A 24,110-nucleotide genomic window follows, 5' to 3' on the forward strand; every position below is an offset into this window, starting at 1 on the left:
CACGAGCAATTGAGTTTGTGAGTAGGCGTAAACTTTTTTGTTGAGGGCTTTTTGACTCATCAACTTCTTCTGTGCTTATAATGCCAAGACTAATTTTCAGAAATGAACCACCACCATCTTTTGCCAGCTTGACTAAATGCTGAGGGGAGTAATCTCTTAAATGCAAAACATGATTTGGTAGGTCTTGCAGGTTTTTACAGTGAACCATCGATTGTTTTTCTTCTTTTCCCTTTTCCATGGTAAAATTTGACTCTGACAAGGTGAAGAAATCTGCAATAGTTTGTCCAGCAGCAGCAAATTTTTGCTCAAAATATGGCTCAACTAGTCGAATCCCAGTGGATTTGTTTAGCGTTGATGCTAGAAGTCTCATTCCTGTATTGGAAAGTCCAGTGTTTAGTTGAACATTTACTTAACTTTGTGTAAGAGGTGTGCTGTTCACTTTGTGAGAAATGGAAGGGCCTGAATAAAAAAAGAACAAACAAGTTCATCTCTTTCAAAATTTCACAACAAAATCTATTTTTTCTAGCTTATTGATATAAAATCCAGACCATTGTATAGGATGGTTCTCTATTAGTTAAACAAAATTCAAAGAAGTTACAATAATAGTACTATTATACACCTATTTTGGCCACAATTTTCATTGCTCTAAATCAAAACTATGTTATTTTATAGTATTTCATTGTATTGTAACAAGTAATGTGGTATAAATAAAAAACAGCAATGCAAAATTAATTTAAACGATATTATTTTTTAATACCTTGCAGTTTCTTTAGGCTTTATAACAATGGAGTCAAAATTGTAAAGTTGTGGTAGTGGACTGTTCAAATCACCATTGTCTCTTTTTTGCAGAAGAATACGGCAAGTGTTGCAAATTCCTCCTGGAACTCTTTCATCCTCAAATTTCAAATCACTTTTTACAAGTTTCAGCACTCGTGCAATCATAAAGTCAGTTAGTTCTCTGTCACATTTTCTCATGCACAAAAAGCAAACAGTTTTTCTGCAATCTTCATGAGTTCTGGCTTTGTTTGGCAATTTGATTTGTAACAAAAACGTTTTTCACCACTGTAAACAAAAAACCTCAAAGTTGTTTACTTACTACTTTTTATATTCTTTGGAACCTAAAAAGAATTTTTGGGGAACTAAATTACTAAATATTTTATAAAGTTCAGCTAGACATTTCTTATAATTTTATTCAATTGGCAAATACATTTACTTTTAGCACTTTTAGCCAATAATTTCCACATTAAAATATATTTTATAGAAAATGGTGAAATTTAACTTAAGAGGTTGAATTCCTTGCTTTTACACTCAAATACTGATTAAGAGCAATTAAAATAACAAAATTACAAAAAGAAACTAAACAGGAGCTAAATTTTTCCAGACACTAAGCAAAGTACAAAAAAATTAGCAGTAACTAAATTTAGTTCCACCATAAATAAGTTACCAACCCTAATTTTTAGGTATTGTTTTTTTGTGTAAGGGTGGTAGAGGGGATTATTTTTAAATGTGAGGTTATCCCCATTTTAGAAAATTTCAAAATATTTTAAACTAAATTTTTACAAAGCAGGAATTAAAAATATATCACATTATTTGTGCTAGTCATTTTATTCAGAATAATATGGGTAAAAAAATATTTCGATGAAATTACTGTAAGATAAAACTATTCTAATTAATTGTGTTTTGTAATATTTTGGTATCATTGTACAAGAACATTTCACTTTTGAAGGAAATTAATGCCATTAAACAAAAATGATTTTTGAGAATTTTTGGTTCGTTTTTGGATATTTTTACTAAAAACTTCAAATTGCTTTTTCTCCCTTGGACATCGGTAAAAGATTTTGAAAATTTGCCAGGTAAGTCACCTATGTGTATATAGCAAGGGTTTTTGGTATTAACGTCCAATATTTACAGGGTGTGCACCATGTTTCAATATCCTCCACAAATATTTGTAGTCTTTGAAATAACTTCAGTTAAGTCTTGTAAAAATCATAAACTTTTATTTTAAATTGGAATTTGAAATTTTCAATTAAATGAATCAGTTTTCTAGAACAAATTTTTAACATTATTTCATTTGAAATATAATTTAAATTTTTTTAGAAGAATTTAAATGAAAGTGTTTTTTCTTGCCTTCATTTTAAAATCTTTTAAATTTAATCGAGCCTAATTCTATTGCTGTTCCAACCCAAACCCTCAGTTGATGTAGCATCACTTTTTATTTAATTAGTCAATGCATATACTAAAACCCTTAACCCTATTCTGCAGAAAAAGATGTTTGCTAATTGAACTTTTTTTTTAAAGCGAGTTGTAAGTAATTAATTCAGTTACTAAAAAAGCTTAAATTTTTAAAATAGCTTAGCTACCATTTTTTGGGTTTAAACATTATAACATCATATTTCCCACTTAAAAAAATTGCATATTTTAGTTTATTATTTATTAATTGATGTAGTTTGCTTTAATTTTTTAGATATAAATAAATAAAAAATTGCTCACTATTTAAGTATTAGTTAAGATTATTATTAAAACTAAAAAAAATAATTTAAATCCTAATATGTTTATAAACATGCATATTTTTTATAGCCTTTTGTAATTTAAAAAAAAAAATGGTTTGGGCCCCTGACAACTCTGGCTCCCTTCTGCATCTGCGGGCCCCACAGTCCCTTTGCTATACTACTGGCAAATACTCAATGTTAACTTGGAGGTATTTTAACTTGGAATTAAAGTTTACTTAGATTTAATTTTAAAATTTGTTGAAAAAGTTATTTGACCAACTTTCCATTTGCACATGCAACAACACAACTTTCAGAACAAAAAGATCTTTGTGTCAATAATCCAAACTATGTTTGACAATAAATATTAAACAAAACTACAAATTAAAAAATATGTATTGTGTATGTAATGAATGTTGAAATATGAAAACAATATATGTAAAAATACATAAACAATTACTTAAAGAAAAGTAATATATAAAAAAAATGTTCCTTAGATTACACTAAAACAAAATTTGTTACTGAAAAAATAACTTACTGAAAAAAATAATCCTATGCAATCTAAAAACCCCAATCCTAAAAAATAAAGTGACCACTTTACTGATTCTGTTAGAATTTCATTAGGTTTCGAAAATACCTACAACAAAAATAAGAACGTAATATAAAAATGTAGTTATGAATTTGAGCCAATAAAAGTGATACATAAAAAAAAAACACTAAAAGAACTAGACTAAAAAACACTAAAAAAAATTAAAATAAAATTAAAACAAATAATTAAGTATTTATATAAATATTGTATTAATTTCAATAAAAATAAATTTATATAACAATTTATATATTTTTAATTTTGTTGATTGACAATAGAAACAGGCAAAAATAAATGAGCATTAGACTGTTTCATTTTAGGTCATGAAAAGATGTACCCACTTGAATTTAAACCACTTATAGACATAGCTCAAATGCCTTGATAGTTTTTATTTAGTTTTTTTTATCCCATTATTTCAACCCATTATAAGCACATCTAAACCTAAAAAACCTTTTTTTTTTCTTTTAGAGTTTGTTCTTAGTGATAAAATCAAATAAAAATAATGACTTGATAAAAAACAAATAAACATGGTAATTTAATTTATTTGAAATATTTTATTTAAATTGGTCTATAAAATGAGATTTTTGCTGTTCTTTGCAAATTTCTGGTTTCTGTTGTAAAGGAAAACATTGATATTGCCAGAAAAGATGAGAATAAACAGGATTCTATTTTGTTCACACAACTACAAAAAGAAGTATGGAGGTAAAATCCTAACCACTAAAATAACCAAAAAAAGTATGTAAAAATTAATCTTTAGGTATAACCTGTAATATCACCAATAATCTGGGGGAGGAGGGGGGTTCATTCATTGACAGTCACTAAATTCTGGCTTATCATAAAAAACAAGAGTTATGACTTTACTGTGACCAGTAGATGTAAGCTTGGAGGTTTTGGTCAATTGAATTCCAAAATTGAATTCCAAAATTAAAGAACTCCATGATGATACTGCTAAACATAAATTTATACATGCTATATAAATCATGGCAGTCAATCATAGCACATCAACTGAAGGTATTGATTGCCTGATTTGCAAAACAAGAATCTGATTTTTAAAAATTTCTTTAACTCTTCCATGTCATACTTAAATAAGATAATAGCATTATGGAAATCTGTCAAAAACACATAAATGTGGAACACAATCACTGAAATTAAATTTAAAAAAATAAATTAAAATAAAATCATGGTATGCAAAAAAAATTTGCAGTTTGCATTCCGAACTACCTGTTATAATGGTAAGTATGTGAAGTAAGCTGATTTGTAAAGTTTTTTAAATAGCGATGATTATTTACCTAGTTATATTATTATTTTTGACATCAATAATAAATAGGATCATTAATTTGAATGTAAGCTGCATGCACATTTATCACACAAAAATTTTAACCATATATTTATTATGATTGTAATTTATTTTTTTGTTATAAAACTGTTTAAAATTTTAAACAAATTTTTTGATTAACAAAATTTAATTTGAATTAATGTTCTCTAAACCCTAAACATATTGGGAAAAAAATATATATGAAAATATTATATTTTCATATAAATAAATTTATATGAAACTACCTTTATAAGCTCACTTAATATCAATGCAAACAAGACAGGGAATGCACCAACTACTAATGCAAAAATAGTTCCAAAGAGAAGATATGGCCATTCACTAGCATTTAGTTTAATAATTCGACTAAAAGGTGCTGGCTCAGTTTTTTCTTGACCAGTTTTTTCTTTTTGTTCACTGAACAATGTTGATTTTTCCACATCTGAAAGTGAACGTGATACTTGCTTTTGAACTTTGTTTACTTCCTTTTTCTCTAATTCCTGTATTTTTGAGTCTAGCGGCAAATATTCTTCAAACCCATTTTCATATTTTTCTTTACACGTATCATCTAAAGTGTTTAAATCATCTGCTTCTAAAGCTCTCTGAAGAAAAACTAATTGGTAATAAAGACCTTTATTAGACAACAACTCTTCATGTGTTCCTGATTCTGCAACTTTACCATCTTTAACAACAATGATGACATCAACATTTTTTATTGTTGAGAGACGATGGGCTACCACTATTGTTGTCCTTCCTTGTCTTACCTATAAAAAAGTAATATAACCTATAAAAAAAGTAATTATAAACAATTGTAAGTAATGCAACTTTTTACTGTTATGGTCTTTTAATATTACACAGTCAAATGGTAACAATGATACTAATGATTTAGGATTTTTTTAGGGATTATTATTTATATACCTTATGCAGAAAGTTTTAACTTGTATAATTATGAGTGTGTGTTTGTGTGTGTGTTCTTAAAGCCAAATTAATATACTTTCATTAATCAAATTATTACTTTCATTATTTCAATTTATTTCAATAATTTCAAATTATTACTTTCATTAATCTAATTTTTGTAAATATTATGGTTTTATATCTATATCAGATTGTTTACTTTTCTGCTAACAACTCGATATTGATATAAAAACATTACTGAGGGTTTGAGCTTAGTTTATGTGTAAAAAAATACCTTGTCTAAAGCTTCCTGCACAATTTTTTCACTCTCTGAATCTAAAGCTGATGTTGCTTCGTCAAACAACAACACTTTTGGATTTCTAATTAATGCTCGAGCAATAGCAATTCTTTGTTTTTGACCTCCAGATAGCTGAGCTCCCATTTCACCAACTCTTGTATGATAACCCTATTAATTTTCAACATTGAATAAATACAAAGGATAAATAAAACTATTGGTCTTAAAGCAAAAAATTATAATAAACACTTTATAAAAGTTGATTTTTAACAATCTTTAATACAAAAGTAATTTTTTAAAAATTAAGAAAACTTTTTACATGACCAAAAAATAACACTTTTACCTGAGGTAGAGAGGAAATAAATTCATGAGCATTAGCACATTTTGCAGCATTTACAACATCTACATCAGAAGCATCATTTATTGCACCTAAACGTATGTTTTCGGCAATAGACATGTCAAATAAAACAGGCTCTTGGCTCACAACACCTATGTTTGATCGGAGACTTTTTAAATTAAACTCTTTAATGTCTAGACCATCATATTTAATCTAAACAAAAATATTAGTAGAAAAGATCAACTGGGTTTTTCCATATCAGGCTACCTATTGGACATAAGGGTAGCAACTCAGATTTGACTCAAATTTTGACTACCCACAAATTTTATGTAAAAAATCAATCCTGAAAATTTCAGATTAATAGACCATTCTGTTAAAAAGTAAATAATTACCTAACTAATAAATGTTTTTGTAAATAATAACAATAATTACCTAAATTTTATATTTAGTAATAGTTTTTTAACTCAAATAGCCAATTACAACACTAATGTAAAATTAGGAATATACAATCTTGCATTTTTGCAATATTTTTTAATTTTGATATGTTAGAAGCTCCTTTTACTTTTGATAGAGAATTTTTATACTGCTTTGTCAAGAACCCAACACTGGCTTTGCCAGACAGAACCCAACACTGACTTTAGTCAGACAGAACCCAACACTGACTTTAGTCAGACAGAACCCAACACTGACTTTAGTCAGACAGAACCCAACACTGACTTTAGTCAGACAGAACCCAACACTGACTTTAGTCAGACAGAACCCAACACTGACTTTAGTCAGACAGAACCCAACACTGACTTTAGTCAGACAGAACCCAACACTGACTTTAGTCAGACAGAACCCAACACTGACTTTAGTCAGACAGAACCCAACACTGACTTTAGTCAGACAGAACCCAACACTGACTTTAGTCAGACAGAACCCAACACTGACTTTAGCATGCAGCATTAATCCATTTCAAATTAAACTTGTTTTAATGCATGAACTTCACCTTTGGTTTTCTAAAATTCAGAATAGCAATATTTTGCAGTTTTATCAACAAATGCCTTTTTTATAAAAACTTAAATATACATGAATTGTTTTGCACTAATTAGGACACTATTTTTTGATTATATTTTTCAAGGGAAAAATGATTATATTTATTCAGGCAAATTATCCAGTTATATTTATTCAGTCCAAAATTAAATTGTTTATATACAAAACTTCGACAGGGCAAAGTTTCATAATTTATTTCAACTGTTTATGAAACTTTCTATGCTCATATATATGAGCATAACAAAAGTTATTTTTGTTAATGACAAAATCAATGTTTCATAATTTATTTCAAGTGGTTATACTATTTTCTATTAACTTTTAATGTATAACTTTGATTTTTTACAACAAGTGGTTACTCTGAAAATCAAGGATTGGCAAACTGCAGCTCACAAGCCCCATGCAGCCCTTATCCAAATTATGTGGGTTCTCAGTCTGTCCAAGTTATATATTTTAATTTTTTTGAATTTTAAATTGAAAGTAATGTATGCTTTCAATCCAACTGGTTTACCCACATGTTTAATTTGTAATGAAAGATTTTCAAATAATTCAAATCTTATTGAATGTTACTTTTTACAAAAAACACTTTTGCTAAAAGATATTATAAGGCATTGAATAAAGGACCAAAATAGTAGAACTATAACAAAGCAAGCAACATTAACCCATGACATTCAAAAAATTTTTAAATAGTCTTAAAAAAGCTAGCATCTCTGTTTCTCAGGAATTAATGGACAAGATTACATAAAAACTTATTCTTTAAACATTTCCAAATTAAGGGTGTGTCAGCTACTTGAGAACATATTTTTAATTTTTTATAAATGATAAAAAGTCAAACAGAAAATATTTTGAATCAAAATCAATTATATAAATAATATAAGATAAACTATTGTTTAATAATTTCATTCAATGGAATCCACCTCTACTTCAAAAACATCTTCGATTTGAGACCTAAACCGACTGCAAGCGTGCTTGAGATGGCCCTCATGTTGTCCATTATTCGGACAATGGATTCTTTCAGAAAATCTTTAGTGTTATGGAGATGTTTATTAACATCTCTCTGAACGACGCCCCACACATAATATTCCAATGGATTCAGGTCTAGAGAGTGTGGAGGCCACAAGTTTGGAGTGATGTAACCATAAAAATGGTCCGCCAACCATTCCTAAGTGTTTTAAGCTTTATGACTGGTGCAGAGTCTTGTTGAAAAATATAGGGCCTTCCATTTCTTACTTTATCGATCCAAGGCTTAACAGCAGTACCCAAGACTTCAATGTAAGAAGTGACTCTTAGTCCTTGCGGAAAGAAGTGTGGTGGCACCACATGTCCTTCGTTGCTAACAACCTTTAAAACCATAACAATTGCTCATGACTTTTTTGCTCATGACTGTTGGAACTTTGTAAGAGTCATCACACAGCCATCTGTCATCACACAGCCATCTGTCATTTCTTCTGTTTAATTTTTAATTTTGATCAAAGTTTTTCTCACCTGAAAAAAACCAAAGCATGCCTTGCTCAGCAGGATGTTTCAGTTTGTTTAACAGCCTCCTAGACCTTATCAAACATTTCGGTTTGGTGGTCTTGGTTACACAAACTTACCTCTCCTCATCACATAAGACTTTTAACGAAGATTTTCATGAACAGTCCTTTGATTTTGGCTTCTGAAACACCAAGGTCTTTTGCGATGGACCTCATTGACTTTTGGGGCTCTCGTCAACAATATTCTGAACTTGATGAATAAATTCAGTTCTATTTGTGTCTGACCGTTGCTCGTGCTTTTTATGTTTAGAAGCTTGATTACAATTGCCATCATTTTCTTCTAACTCCTTGTGAACTTTAAGAACAAAAGATCAGACGACTTTAAGAAATTGTGCAATGGGACTTTTTTGACAATTTTCAGATCTACACATTTTTGTGAGCAGATATTTAGCAACATGAATACCATTAAAAGTAAATTGAGATGCTCTCATAACAATGTTAACCTTAAAAAGTCTCAAAAAAATAACCTCAAGCAGTCTCTAAAAGAAAGCTTCTAAATCTAAAGAATTATGATCATGATGTAAAACAAATCTACCAATCAATTCACTCACTAAAATCTCACTAACGTTTTTGCTTATTTTTATCAAACTGTTCATATCAAGTATCTGTTTGTTTACTGACTTTGCAATATGTAAAATTTGCTTACTTCTATGTGTAATATGTAAAACATAAGATGTAAGACATTTAAATGTTATTGGACATTGTAAAATAATTATTTGTAGATAATGATCTACAGAGTTTTAAACACTATCATTCCTGAGGCTCTCGGTAAAAATTTTAAGAACTATTTAAGGACAAAATGGCTTTCTACTTAAAATAAATTGCTGACTCCTGCTAGCAATCTATTTTAAGCAATATATTGGCACTACCTGTCAGTAGGCATGGAACTGAGGCACTTCAAAGTTTAATAAAACCTTCCTAATTTTGCATTATTTATCAACTTTGAGGAAAAATAACTCAGAAATTTTTGAAATTGAAAATAAATGTTATTATGATTAAACTAGAAATTGAATAAAATAAAGTGAAGAACTATTGTGAAGAAGAAAAATGAAGCGAAGAACAATTATAAAAGAAGAATGAAGTGAAGAACTATTACTTTAAAAATTTCAGATGATCAATGTTTTTATCAACAAAGTTATGGACCATGAAAATCAAAAATATCTTTTGTAAGATCTAAACACTCAACTTTAGTTAATATTGACTTAATCATAACTTTTTTAGACTTAATCATAACTTTTGAGCGAATTTATCAATGAAGCTGAATTTTTTAGGAATGTGTTTTTTACATAAAATCTGTAAGTGGTCAAAATTTGAAGCAAATCTGACGTGGTACCACACGCACTTTTAAAAAGTAAGGTGATTTTATAAGGAATGACCTCAATAAATAAACCATAAGTAAGTCATTTTTTAACGATAAAGCTTTTCACTTTTTACTGCAACTAGGTACGCCATTATAAAAATGACTTAAAGCAACTAAAAATTATTACAAAAAATTGGAATAAAACAATTATTTGAATAAAATTACTTTAATAAAAATAAAATAAGAAACTTACGGAACCATCAACAACATCATAAAATCGTTGAATAAGTTTAACAATTGTGCTTTTGCCAGATCCAGATTCTCCAACAAGAGCAACAGTTGATCCTGGTTTAATAACTAAGTCCAAACCATCAAATACCTAATTTAAAACAAAGCATTTCAAAAAAAAAGTTATTGCATTATAATTATAAAAAATTTTAAATATAAAAATACAAAATTCTTTAAGGTACTGGTATCTCTGGTCTAGACGGATAACTAAATCGAACATTTGATAATAATATTTCTCCACTGGTAGTTTCCATTATTTTACCTTCATCTGATAAACAATTAATAGCTGGTTCCTAAAATAGAAATTATTTACGTACTTAATTGTTTTTAAATTAAGGATAATACAATGAATATATACTTTAATCAATAAACATCACATTAATATGATTATGAGTAATCCAAAGTATGTTATTTATTCTTGTAACATTTAAATATGTGTTATATTTCAATTGCGAATGTCTTTAGTATGTGAAAAAATGACTTCATTAAGCACAAACTTTGCTTACACAACAACAGCACAATAAAAACTCATTTTTTTGTGAAAATAGAACAATTTTTTTTCATTTTTATCATTATGATGATCAGGTAAAAACAAAAAATGCAAAAGTAATAGACAAACAGTTGGAAATCACTCAACAAGGTTCAGAAATGTTTAGATTTTCGAGATTTATGATTGTACTGTAAATCATTTTCTTGAAGTAGCCCCCAAATGTAATCCCCCATCATGTTTTCGTTATACTGTCCTTGATAACAGCGTTCAAAGTCCAATATATCTTGATGAAAGCACTCGCCTTACTCGTCGGAGTAAGCGCCCATGTACTCCTTGAATTTGTCGAGATGTGAACCAAGGACATGGACTTTCAGAGATATTCTGCATTCCATTTTGCGTAATTCCTTATGAGAGTCTACGCAAACTTCAGATAATTTTCAACTTTGTGATTACTTAGGAAGCCCTGAACAACTGCAACGAAACTGCTCCAAGCCATCCTCTCCATCCTATTTAACAGATTTACCAAATCCTCACATTCTATGATCTTCTTGATCTGTGGTCAGAACAATATACCAGCCCTGGCCTTAACCACGGACAGCTTTGGAAAAAGATTTTGGAGGTATTGACAAATTGCCGAATGAGGCCTGACTTGATGTACGGCGATGACATAAGCACTTTATAAGGTTCTATCAGCGCCTCTCACTTCTCATTGCCCTTCCTAATAGAAAATTTGGTCCATTGTGGCCAGTCTTTTGTGCAATAATGTGCCTTAGTGTCACAACTGCCCCAGAGACAGAGGAAACATGGAAATGTTGTGAAACTTCCTTGAAGACCCATAAGGAATGATACCATTCTGAAGTCACTGATGACCTCCCATCCATAGTCATCATACTTTAATGCCCTCAGCAACATTTTAACACTAGTGTAGTACTCTTTGAGATGCACAGAGTGGGCCATTTGGAGAGACGGGTAGTCCTTTCCATTGTGAAGCTTCATGGCTTTGAGGCTCCGGGATAAACTGTATATGAATAGATGCCATTTAATAGGATTACATGTGATACCTATAGCCTAAAACAGACCTGCAACATTGTCGCAGAAGCACAGCCCATCATGCTGACAGAAAAAGTTTGAGAATCTTTGAAGCTGCTTCCTCTGATCCGTGACTTGTAGGCTATCATCAACTAAGTTCCACTGTTTGAGCCTGGATATCAGAAGCTCAGCATTCAATTTCATAAGCTCGAGGTCCCTAATTAAATCATTCATGCCTTTTTGGTAATGGAAGTACAGCTTTCTACCCCTAACATCAACTGCAGAACCGTAGTCTGTATCTCCAGTCTATGCCATGCTATCTGACTTACTGATGGCCCCTGAAGATGGCTGATCCCACCTTAGAAGAGTCAGAACAGTCAGATTGGGGCTGTGTGGTACTGTGGCGATGGAAGAAGGTATGTCAGGATAAATAATCTGAGGGGCATTTTTGCCAGTGGGAAGACTTTTTGAGTTTACTGTGCAGAAGTAGCAGTTGCTTGAGTGGTCTGTCAGTTTATAATAAAGCCTGGAAAATTTCTGATCCATAAAAATTAACTTTTATTGAGACAATATGTTTTTTAATAAAAAATTGCTAACTGGACATGTGCATTACACATTGTTTCATTGTTGTAGACTAATTTTTATTGTACAATCTTGAAATTAGGAAAAATTATTCATAGTGAAAATGCTAAAGGGCAATTCCATGTCAGAAGATTAAAAATTATGTTAAAAAAAAGTACTACTAAATGCATTTCTCAACATTATTTTGATTAATATAAACATTAAAATTATGTTTTCTATGATTATTCTGAAAAAGTATTTTGCAGCTCACTGGTATTTCATTCATTAAAAATATATAATAACAATAAAATTTAAATTTGTAAATATAGGCTAATTAGATTAGCAGAATACATTTCTTTAAAACATATTTTTATTTGTTTAAGTGTTTTATTATGTTTTAAATACTTTTTGTCTGAACGCAACACCATTATTAATAACTTAATGTTATTCTGTACTTTTTCGTGACATTTGTAATATTAAACTTATATAAGTTGTAATTAGCATAAGTTGTAATTAATTAAATTATATTTATGATTATAACTTTAACTTATTATTCAATGTTTATGTTGTTAAATAACATGATTTTTAAATTCGTCTGAACGTAGCATGAAGTTTCTCAACACGACATACAATGTTTAAACGTCTTTGTCTTAATATCTGAACGCAACATAAAATGTCTGGACGTGACATAGTGAAGTATTTCTAACTAGGGCATACTTTAATTCCAACATCCAATAAACTATTTGCATTACCCTACATAAACAAAAATCTGTATTTTTTATGTTTTCAACGTATCAAACAATTGTAAACAACTGTTAACAAAAGTTAACAATTGAGGAAACTAAATTGGATCAACCATTTAAGCGCTTGCTTGTCATTATTTATATTTTAATACTTTTTATTTTAGATATGGGATCTAGATTCAAAAAATTTTGTGACTCTCATCTAGATTACAAAGTAAAAGAAATGAACCGAGTAGGCTCCTTAAGACAAAATATGACACCTGATCAATTAGAAGAACGACATAAAACGGATTGAGGAGCTAAAAAAGGAAAAGAGAGGCATTTATTACAAAAAATCGTATATAAATACAAAGTTATAATTCCCATGACAATTATAAAACAACAATATATTGTTGTTTTAATGACTATAGTCAATAAAAACCATAAATGAATGCGTGACTTTCATCACTTTTATCTACGTGACTTTTACCGCGTATACGTAATAATTGTAATTCACCAACTTTAATAGAACATGCCCTCTTGGTGAATTAACTCATGCCTAATCGTTGTTGCGCTCTTATATTGTTCGTCTGGCGCGTTATCTTTTGTTCCTTGTCTTCGTTTATTTCGCTCTCTTTGTTTATTTCGTTTTCTTTGTGTATTTTGTTCTCTTTGTGTATTTCGTTCTCTTCGTTTACTTCGTTCTCATCGTTTACTTCGTTCTCTTCGTTTATTTCGTTCTCTTCGTTTACTTCGTTCTCTTCGTTTATTTATTTCTCTTCGTTTACTTCGTTCTCTTCGTTTATTTCGTTCTCTTCGTTTACTTCGTTATCTTTGTTCTCTTCGTTTACTTCGTTCTCTTCGTTTATTTTGTTCTCTTCGTTTATTTCGTTCTCTTCGTTTACTTCGTTCTCTTCAACTTTCAATGACAGCAACGCTGTTTCCGGGAGAATACTGGATGCCATTATTTCCAAATTCTCCCTTTTCCTTTTAAACCTTGTAACCGTTTGATGTCTTTGGCCCAATGATTGTGTGAACAGTTCCTGCATTTTGCCTCGCAGTCCCGTGCATAATGTCCAAATTTTTCACAATTAGAACATGTTAATTTTATCGATTTTTTCTTTGCTTCGTCAATGACCATTGCTGCAATATATGTTCGCAGTTGACAGATAAACCGTTGATGGTTGCCATCAAACACTGGTGGCATAATGGCCGAAATAGTTTGTTGCATTCTTGTATTCGCTTATATATATATATTAAAAACAACTACCTGAGCGTTTTTAAACCTTCTCATTTATTACAAAAAAGCGTATATAAATACAAAGTTATAATTCCCATGACAATTATAAAACAACAATATATTGTTGTTTTAATGACTATAGTCATTAAAAACCATAAATGAATGCGTTTCATCACGTTTATCTACGTGACTTTTACTATGTATACGTAATAATTGTAATTCACCAACTTTAATAGAACACTTTTAAAATTTAGAAGTTTTTTTTAGTTTTCCGAAAATTATAAAAAGCGCACTAGACTTCTAAAACAAAAGGATTCGATTATGATTGTCAATAAAACAGTTTTTTCACTATGTATTAAAGGATTCTATTATGATTGTCAATAAAACAGTTTTTTCACTATGTATTAAAGGATTCTATTATAATTGTCAATAAAACAGTTTTTTCACTATGTATTAAAGGATTCGATTATGATTGTCAATAAAACAGTTTTTTCACTAAAGGATTTAACTATGATAGTTAATATAATAGTTTTGACAATTTTATTACAAAATTACTGTTTTAAAAATAAAAAATTTCTCAAACTCAAACCTCCAAAAGACCAAAGACAATGGTTTGACTTAACAAATGTTCAAACTAAAGCAAATTACTGTTAAGTCGAACTTTGGCTGATATAAGATATTAGTTCAAGTTAAGGTGATTTTTTCTTATTCAATGGTAAAGTATATAAATTTAATTTACACCATTTAATGTTTCAACTAACGTTTCAATGAAAGAAGTTTGTATTCACGCAGTACAGTCAAAAGAAAACATTCAAGAAAGTTAAGCGACACAGTGGCTTTCTTATTATTTTTCTTAAGGTAGCTGTTTAGAAATTCATTAAACTATGAAACAAGTTTTTTTTAATGGTTTTATCAAGATTTACCTTTTAACAGTTTTATTATTGCATTATTTTAAGTCTGATAATTAATTCTATTTAGATCTAAATACAACAAAAAAAAAATAAAGAAATTTTTAAGTTACATTTATTTATGTTATACAGAGTGGCTTCTTTTTTTAAAAAAAATTTCAAAAAATTTAACTCTCATGCAAAAAGTTTTGATCCGAAGAAATTTGCTGAAAGGGGACGAGATTTGACTTAAGCGGAGAGTTTTATTAGTAACCGATTAAACGATTTCAAAGGACCAAATTTTGAGATAATAAAATTTCAAGTTAACCGGTTATCAATTACTGGAAATTAACTGTATTTTAGTATTATTTATAATTAAAATGCTTAATAATAACAAAACTCTTTTTGACAGGCAACTAACAGAGTAAGATAAGGTACACTATAACTCAGCACTTTATGTTGAAGTTTTTTTTACTTTGAATAAAGTTTTATGTAGTGTTAAAATTTCATTATTTTTCAATTATGGTAAAAGACTTGTTTTTTAGGGCATGTGGTTTTCAGGGTATTCACTTTTTAATTTGAAAAAACTATAAAGTATTTAACATGTTTCAATTATAAAACATACAATTTAAAAAGTGTTGATAATCATTCTAAGCAAATATAAAATATTTATCATTTAAGTTCTTCAAGGATTCAATCCTCTTCAAAGATTCTCAGTATGATTGAAATAATTTATTCTATAAAATAGTTATTTTTACATAAATTTTTTCATGTAGAATCTGGGCTATCAATTGATAAGTTAACAGCTATTCCTTTTTACCCTTCAAAAATACAAAAATATATAGAGCCATTATATAACCTTTTAAAGCCATACTTCTTTTGATTAAAAGCCATTATATAAACTTTCAAAGCCATACTTGTTTGGATCAACAGCCATCATATAACCTTTCAAAGCCATACTTTCTTTTTAGTTTTGATGTTTAGATATGAGCAATAGCTCAACATACTTTCATCAGCATTTCATAATAAAACAAAATTTCCAGTTTCTTCAACTTATAAATAATATAATATATAATCTAAATTTTATCTGGACTATTATTTAATTAAACATATAGTTTAACAGTTTCAACTTGTTTTTTTTGTTGTTGAATATTTTAACAATTTTTAATAAATGATCATACCTTTATAATTTCTCTAGAAAAATTTTTTTCTAAACTTCCAAACATTTTATTTTAGTACTGTTGAGACATGGTTTTTAGTAATTTTTAATTGCTATTTACTATATTGATCATTAGACATAAGTTTTGAAACAGCTCGAAAAATTGAATTCAACATCAGTGGGGCAAGTGAGGTTCCTTAGCTGTGGTAAAGTTTTTTCTAACCACACAATTGTTTAAATAAGGAAATTAACTCAAAAAAATGTATTATATTGTAGTGGTTTTTACATACTATCCTTAATAGTAACTTTAATAATAAAGTAAACTAAACAATAACAATAAATCTACCTACCCTGAGACATATTTGGAATACAACATAAGCTGCTCCTTTTGCACTTGTAATAGCTTCAAAGTTTGGAGCTCCTTGTCCTATACTTGTAGCACCAATCATTACACAGAAAAAAACAGTCATTAAATCACCAGCATTAATTTCACTACTTGAAACTAATTTTCCTCCATACCTAAAAAATTTTAATCGAAAAGTAATTTAGAAACTTATTTTAAAACTCACCAATATTTATAATAAAACTAAGAGTAAACTAATAATACAATATTTAACTTTTCAAAATATTTAATGCAATGGACAGCTGCTCAAAAATGTGAATAACTCGTTATTGCTACCTAGTAGTATCCAGTAGCTACTATAAAGTAGCAAAATTAAAAAAAATTGTACTAAAAATATAAACTAATAATAAAAAATATTGTAAATAAAATAATAAAAGCTAAATAAAAAAACATTTATATAAAAGAAGATATTTTGAAATATGTATTATATTTAAGATTATATGTAATTATATTATATTATTATTTTATTATTATTATTTTTTTAACATCTTCGCTTCCAATAAGGCTGCAAGCAACCAATATTAGAGTTGGAAGTTACTGGAAGAGAAAAGTTGAAGATTGTAGAGCAAGAAAACAATTGATAGACAACTTAAAAGATTGCAAATTATATGAATCAGGAAAGCAAGATGAATTAAGCGAATTTCAAAGAACTGATGTTTTAGGAAAAAAACTTGAGGAATAAGAGTTTTTGGAGCACTTAGGAACAGTCACAGAAAAAGGATGATATTTGATTTAATGACAAGTAACACAAGCATTTTTTTGCATCTTATCCAAAAGAGAAAGGGCATCATTCGAAGATCCGCCTCAGATATGGCAACAGTATTACATACAAGCCCAGATTTGAGATTTATAGAGATAGAGAATAGAATCCGGAGTAAGAAAGTGTTGAGCTCGATAAAGAGATACAACCTCAGCAGATGCTAATTTTGCAACGGATTTGATATATGGTTTCCAAGAAAGATTGGAAGTAAGAGTTAATCCTAGAAGATGAAGGGTAGATGACTCATCAAGTACATTACCATTCATAAATTTAGAAAGATCTAAATTATTGCGATAACAATTGGCTGAAAAAAATTGAGCTTTATCTGAATTAAAGTTCACCAGCCACTGTGAGCCCCATGTTGAAGCAGAAGTGAGATTCTTTTCAAGCTCAAATGCCTCCTCCAAGCAATCAGAGAGTGTTGGCTTCTTCAGAGAGTGTTGGCACAATAGCTGAAATTTTCTTTTACTTTATTAAAACAGATGGATAAGGCATTAATGATTTTGTTTGTTAAGCTTCCTATATATATATATATATATATATATATATATATATATATATATATATATATATATATATATATATATATATATATATATATATATATATATATATATATATATATATATATATATATATATATATATATATATATATATATATATATATATATATATATATATATATATATATATATATATATATATATATACATATATATATATATATATATATATATATATATTATATATACACATATATATTTATATATATACATATACAGGGCTTGTGATGAAAAAAATCGTCAAGCGTGTTATATCGCGCTCGTAAAATTAGAATATGTTTTCATCGGGCGTGATTATGAGCGCTCGAGATAACGTCGGCGAGCGCAATCATGAAAATTGCTAAAGGCGATACTCATAAAAAGCTTTTTCTTTTTTATATCTTTTTTTATTTGTTACATAATTCTTTCGTCAAAAAATGTTTGAATTAGTATCACAGTTATGAAACTACTTCAACGAAAGAGATTTTTATACTTCCAAACTTCTTGTATATTGTCAGATTGCTTCGTTTTTTTGATATATGTATTTTAAAATGATACTCTGTAAACTTAATTAACGGTTAATGATTTTTATATTTCTTGATATTTTTTATTCAAATTAATTATTTAATTTTTTTCTAAAATTTCTTTTTTAAATTACGTTTTTTTATCTTAAAAATATAACACAAGAATAATTTGAAATAATAATAAATAAGAATAATAACTTTTCATTTAATAAATATTGACATCATTACTTAGTTTTCTTTTCGAATGTCCTTAATTGCGAACATTCTAAACAACAGAATCGTTTTAAATTTGAGTTAAAATAAATAATAGTTAATAAAAAATCTATACTATGAACAAAAACTAATTTTAAAAATTACTCTATTAATAATATTTATTTTTATTATAAACGATGTATGGAATATTACAAACAATAAATCAAATAAATTTTACTTAATATTATCAGAAGATTAAAAATACTCCACAGTTTTAATTTTCTTATAATGGTTTTCTAATTTTCTATTCTTATTTTATTTGCGCATTTTTGTATTCACATTGTGTTTCCACGTGCACATTCCATTATTGAAATTAGTGACGATAACGACTTTAAACTGCTCATTCTTTATGTTAGTGCAAAAGAGAACGACGTTGTGCTTTTTATATTTTATATTAGTTGCTTGATAACAGAATATCTTTAATAAAAATCTTTTTTAAATATTTTATGAAAATACAAAAATAATCTTGAACTATCGGACGAGCGTTATTTTATACGCTCGTTATAAGCTGAACGAGTATTGTTTATCGCGCCTAGAACGTTTGAAAATACCGTTTATGGGCGCGTTTTACGAGCGGAGCGCGATCGCGCTTGCTTCATCACAAGCCCTGCATATATATATAAATGTGTATATATATATACATATAAATATGTGTGTAATGTTGTAAAGGGTACTACTGTGGATTTTTCAGTTGTTTCCATTAGTTCTAAATTAGACTTATATCTGGAGATTTTCATTTAAGTACTTTTTCAGAACTTTTTGTAAACTACTCTTTTGATTTTTTTCCAGTGTGTCATGGGGCATTATCCTGTTGAAAAATCCATTCTTCAAAAACTCCCTGGCTTGAGAAACTAGATGACTTTCTAGTACTTTGATGTTCTGGTCAATGTCCACTCAACTATGTGTAGTCAACTTGTGCCATACACAGATATGGCTCTTCAGGCCATGATCTTTGTTGAAAATTTCACAGCCTTCTTTGTGCAGTCAGTTTTAAACTCATACAGACTTTCTTTGAACTGTCTGAACTCTGACATCTAAGACGGCAATTACGAACTCATCAAAAAAGCTCACCTGAAAGAGATGTGACTCTTTAAACAAAAAATAAATATTCAACACTTGTGATATTCTCATATTTAAATAATATTGTGCATAATTTTATATTTTAGTCAAAATCATGCCAGAAAAATGTTCAGAAATTACTGATAAAAGGGAGTCTGTATCCTAGCTTCAATTTTCTTCTGTCCAGGCTTCATGTTTCTTGGGCCACTCATATTGCTGTGCCTTCATTCGAGTTGTCAACTTGGATTTTTCTAACAGTCGATATGCATTTAGTCCAATTTCTAAAAGGCGTTTGTTCACAGGCTGAGTGCTTGAATGTATACCTTCATCAGTTAATTCCATTACAATTTTTTACAGGTTTTTCTGTTCTTTTGAGCCATATTTTGTATCTTTCTGTAAAGTTTTGGCGTAGTGGACCACTCTTGACCACACTTTCCAACCCTTAAAGAGTCAGTTTTAATGCCTGGAGATTTTTCCTCATCAAACTTACAGTTTGCACAGATTCATTCAGCCTTTTCAGGCAACTTTCTTCTGCTTCAGTCCAGTGTTTTCAAGCAAAACCATTATTTGGCCTTTCTTCCTTAGACTCAATGTTCAATTCATCACAGATAAAAATGATCAAATCAGAATCAAAATCAGTAAATTTAAATCATAACTTGTTTTTCTTTGTTTAGAAACAAAAGTAGAACAAATTGGATAATATTCCAAAACATTGACCAAAACTGATTGAATAGTTCAGACCCAGTTACAAATGCATTCCCATTTAATGTTACTCTGTTTGGGAATGTATATGTATATAAACATTGTCATTTGACTAGTGTAACTATAAATCTACTTAAACGAACAATAAGTTTACTTAAAGGAACACAAAGACATTGTCTTTTGTTAAATACAAGTCCTAAAAAAATAATTGTTACAAAATAAATCTTAAAAACTGTAATTATGTAATAAATACCAAAATGCCAATCCATAGCAGCCAAAAATACAAATATGAAACACTCCAATAGATGCTCCAACCAATGCTGACTTTTTAATACCAGCTTTTTGAGCTCCACTTAGCTTTTCATTGTACCTATTTAAAATATTTATAACTTATAATAAAAATTATATACCTTAAAATTGACTAAGTTCGGTCACCATGTAACTTTGGTAATTTAAGAAAAAATATAAAAAAAAGTATGCAAAACTCAAATTTTACAAATTTTCTCAAATAATATTTGTAATTAGTTCGTAAATATGAACCTATAAAAAAAATAATAATGTTTATATGCATCCTGCTGAAATAATACTTAAGCAAAACAATAATTTGAAAAAATGCATAATATTAAAACCTAAAAAAAGCAAATTAATAAAATAAATGATTATAATTCAACTTAGTATTATTAAGAATCATCAAATTAATTATATTTACAAAAAATATTTATTAATTTTTGAAAATCAACTACTTTTTTATAAAAATTAGTGATATTTTGAAATACTTTAACTTCGGTCATTCACGGATAAACAACAAAGGAGATAATTAGCAGTAATATTGTGAAACGTTGATAAGTGATGCGAATGTAAAATTTACCTGTAACTTTGCCTGTAAATTTACCAGTAATTTTGACATTTTTATAATGGATACACAACATGGTATTTTATTTGAATAACAAATCTGTTCATAATTTCAAAATTAACTGAGAGTTCTATAAAATATCAGACTTGTGACATTTTTTTTGAGATAAAATTACAGCTCAAAGACAATTATGGATGCGTTGTGAATCCTGTGACAATTGGTGGTGTGGATCTTGCTGTTCTATTATGATCAACGATACGTGCAAGAATTGCAAATAAACATACAAAGCTCATTTAAAGCAATTTAGTGTTTTTTTGTTAATTGAAAAAACCTTTTTAAATTAATTATAAAATATATTTTCAATTTTGTTAACTAGTGGCATAGCAAATGTGATAATGCCCAAAGTAATAAAATATTTGACTAACTACAATAAAAATTAAAAATACTACTACTTACATTTAAAAAGGTCTTTTTTTTATGTACTCTTTTTTGTTTTCTTTGGTGTCCCAAAAGACCCTTTTTTTTGAAAGGGCGATGCCCTTCTTAGTTACTAGTATTACCTGAATTTATATCATAATTTTACAATAAAACAACATTTAAAAATGAGTTTTCATTATTTGTGATGTTAAGTTTGTGATACGTTATTAGTATTTACATAGCGGCCAAACTTATGAGATGGTATTGAAAGTTCGGTCAAAGTAGATGTTTTCATTTTAAACTAAATATTAAGTAGTAGTTTCTATTTTTCATTTTTTTATTTTTACAAAATCAATTTATTTTATTTTTATTTTTATCAATTTTATTTTTACAATTATCAATATTATTTTCTTTACGTTTCAGGGAAAAAAATTGAAAATTTTTTATTTATGTGTGATAAATGTTCAAAGCTTAAGTGACCGAGCTTAGGCGATTTTACAGTATTACTTATTATTTATATTTAAATTAAATCATTTTTATAACTCTTTATAAGTTATAACTTTATTTAATACATTAATTAAAAAATAATAATTTTTTTCTTAAACAAAATTAAAACTTTTTACTATTTTTATATGAAAAAAAAAATTAAGAATAAACCTTTTGATTTCTTCCTGCTCACCACCAAAAGCAACAACAGTTTTTATAGAACTTATCACCTCCTCTGCAATTGAACCTGCATCAGCATATGCTGATTGCTCTTGTACAGTAAGACTTCCCATGGCTTTCCCTGTTATAGCACCGCAAATCATTAGAACTGGAGAAACAGCCATAATAACAAGAGTTAACTTCCAGCTATAAAAAAATCCAACACCAAAACCACCAAAAAACATAGCAGTTGCTTGAAGTATCATTCCAAGTTTATCACCAATGCCTGATTGAATTTTTACAAGATCACTTAAAACAAAGTTTGACAATGATTATTATACCAAGATAATTACAATAAATACAGTAAAATAGTTTTTAAAATAGTTCCGATGAGAAAAATACTGAAACACTAGAGAATGTTAAAATTGTAGCTTATGCAAAATTTATGATTTACAACGATATTATAGTAGCAAAATTTCAGCCAAAAATTTGTTAAATAAAACAGTAAATTGAAAAGCTTTTTATTACTTTACTTATAAGCAATAGAAATTCTATTGGTTTTAATTTGAAACAAAAAACCTATTGGTTACAATTTTTTTTTTTTTTTGTCTGTGGTTTTTTATATATTTTCAAGCCTAACAACATAAATAAATTGATTGCTACTTACTTTTAGCTTGATTACAATAAATGTAATAAAAAATTTATTTCGTAGCCTTTTTTTTAGTTTTTTTTAACTTAAAAGTTTTTTTGAAAGATTAAAAAAAAAAAAAATTTTTAATTTTAAATAAAAATTTTAAATAAAAAAATGTTTTCTGCTTTTAATTCTACGTAAAGAAAATGTTTAATTATAAAAAAGGTGCAACAGCTTTTTTTGGCAAATCAATACTTTAAGGCATTAAGCAATCTTCAAATTCATCCTTTAAACTACAATTTATTCTTAAAACAAATGCAGAGCCCCAGCTAGCACACATACGTTAGGACAACATCAGAACAATGTCAGAAGCGTTAAAAAATATTTATAAATTTAAATAAAACGGCTAAAGTTTTGAAAAATTCAATAAGCTTATTTTAACTAAAGGTTTTGTGCATTTTCTTACATTTGTAGAAACTGTTGATTTTATTTTTATTTTTTTAACTACTGTACTGTTTTGAATTATTACTTAAATGACGTATAACATAAAGGTTTAGTAATTCTTTTTTATTACTTGCTTTTAATTATTCTTTAAAACTAAGGAAAAGTTGTCAAATTAAAATTTAAACCCAGAAAAATATAAATATTTTAAAGGAGCCCCAATATAATAAACTATAATTGTTTATATAATTATAAATAAAATATAATTGTTTTACATTAGGATCTATATAGCACATAGTACATATATATGTGGCAGTATATACATTTAAAATGTTTACTAACGTTATTAACAAACATTTTAAACATACACCATATTTTCTCTAGATTTTAATAAAAAATCAGATATTAGCTAATTTAGTGATGAAACTAAAATATAAGCTCCAATTGTGAGAAAAAAGGTAACTTTAAAAAGACAAAAAATTTTGGTGATAAAATTGAATTTTGGTTGATAAAACTAGAGCTGATAGCAACCATCAACCATGATGGTATTTTTTTTAGAGAAAAGACACCTTAGAAGTTTTTATGGAATCTGTTTCCTAGTTATGATATTTTAATTTTAGTTTTTGTTATAATACCCACGAAAGGAATTTTATCATTGACTGTAACAAACTTTGGTTGGAGATCTAAAAGAGATTTATGAAGTGGTGGAATGCAGTCAATATATAA

The 24,110-nt window shown here is 28.2% G+C and overlaps 1 protein-coding gene across 2 annotated transcripts in view; it reads right to left on the bottom strand.

The window, feature by feature from the left end:
• LOC100202442 (ATP-dependent translocase ABCB1) overlaps window positions 1-24,110 on the bottom strand; it is a 63,369-nt gene that overhangs the window by 22,055 nt on the left and 17,204 nt on the right. For both annotated transcript variants that reach the window (XM_065797980.1, XM_065797981.1), the window contains exons 4-12: window positions 22,325-22,621; window positions 20,651-20,767; window positions 16,504-16,672; window positions 10,248-10,358; window positions 10,031-10,156; window positions 5,917-6,123; window positions 5,574-5,744; window positions 4,633-5,148; window positions 3,025-3,123 (exon numbers count right to left, since the gene is read on the bottom strand). In XM_065797980.1, the coding sequence (XP_065654052.1) occupies window positions 3,025-3,123; window positions 4,633-5,148; window positions 5,574-5,744; window positions 5,917-6,123; window positions 10,031-10,156; window positions 10,248-10,358; window positions 16,504-16,672; window positions 20,651-20,767; window positions 22,325-22,621 (1,813 nt within the window). The remainder of the gene's footprint in view (window positions 1-3,024; window positions 3,124-4,632; window positions 5,149-5,573; window positions 5,745-5,916; window positions 6,124-10,030; window positions 10,157-10,247; window positions 10,359-16,503; window positions 16,673-20,650; window positions 20,768-22,324; window positions 22,622-24,110) is intronic.

The sequence above is a fragment of the Hydra vulgaris genome, chromosome 05 (genome assembly GCF_038396675.1).
Source record: "Hydra vulgaris chromosome 05, alternate assembly HydraT2T_AEP".
In the NCBI taxonomy this organism is placed as follows: Eukaryota; Metazoa; Cnidaria; class Hydrozoa; order Anthoathecata; family Hydridae; genus Hydra; species Hydra vulgaris.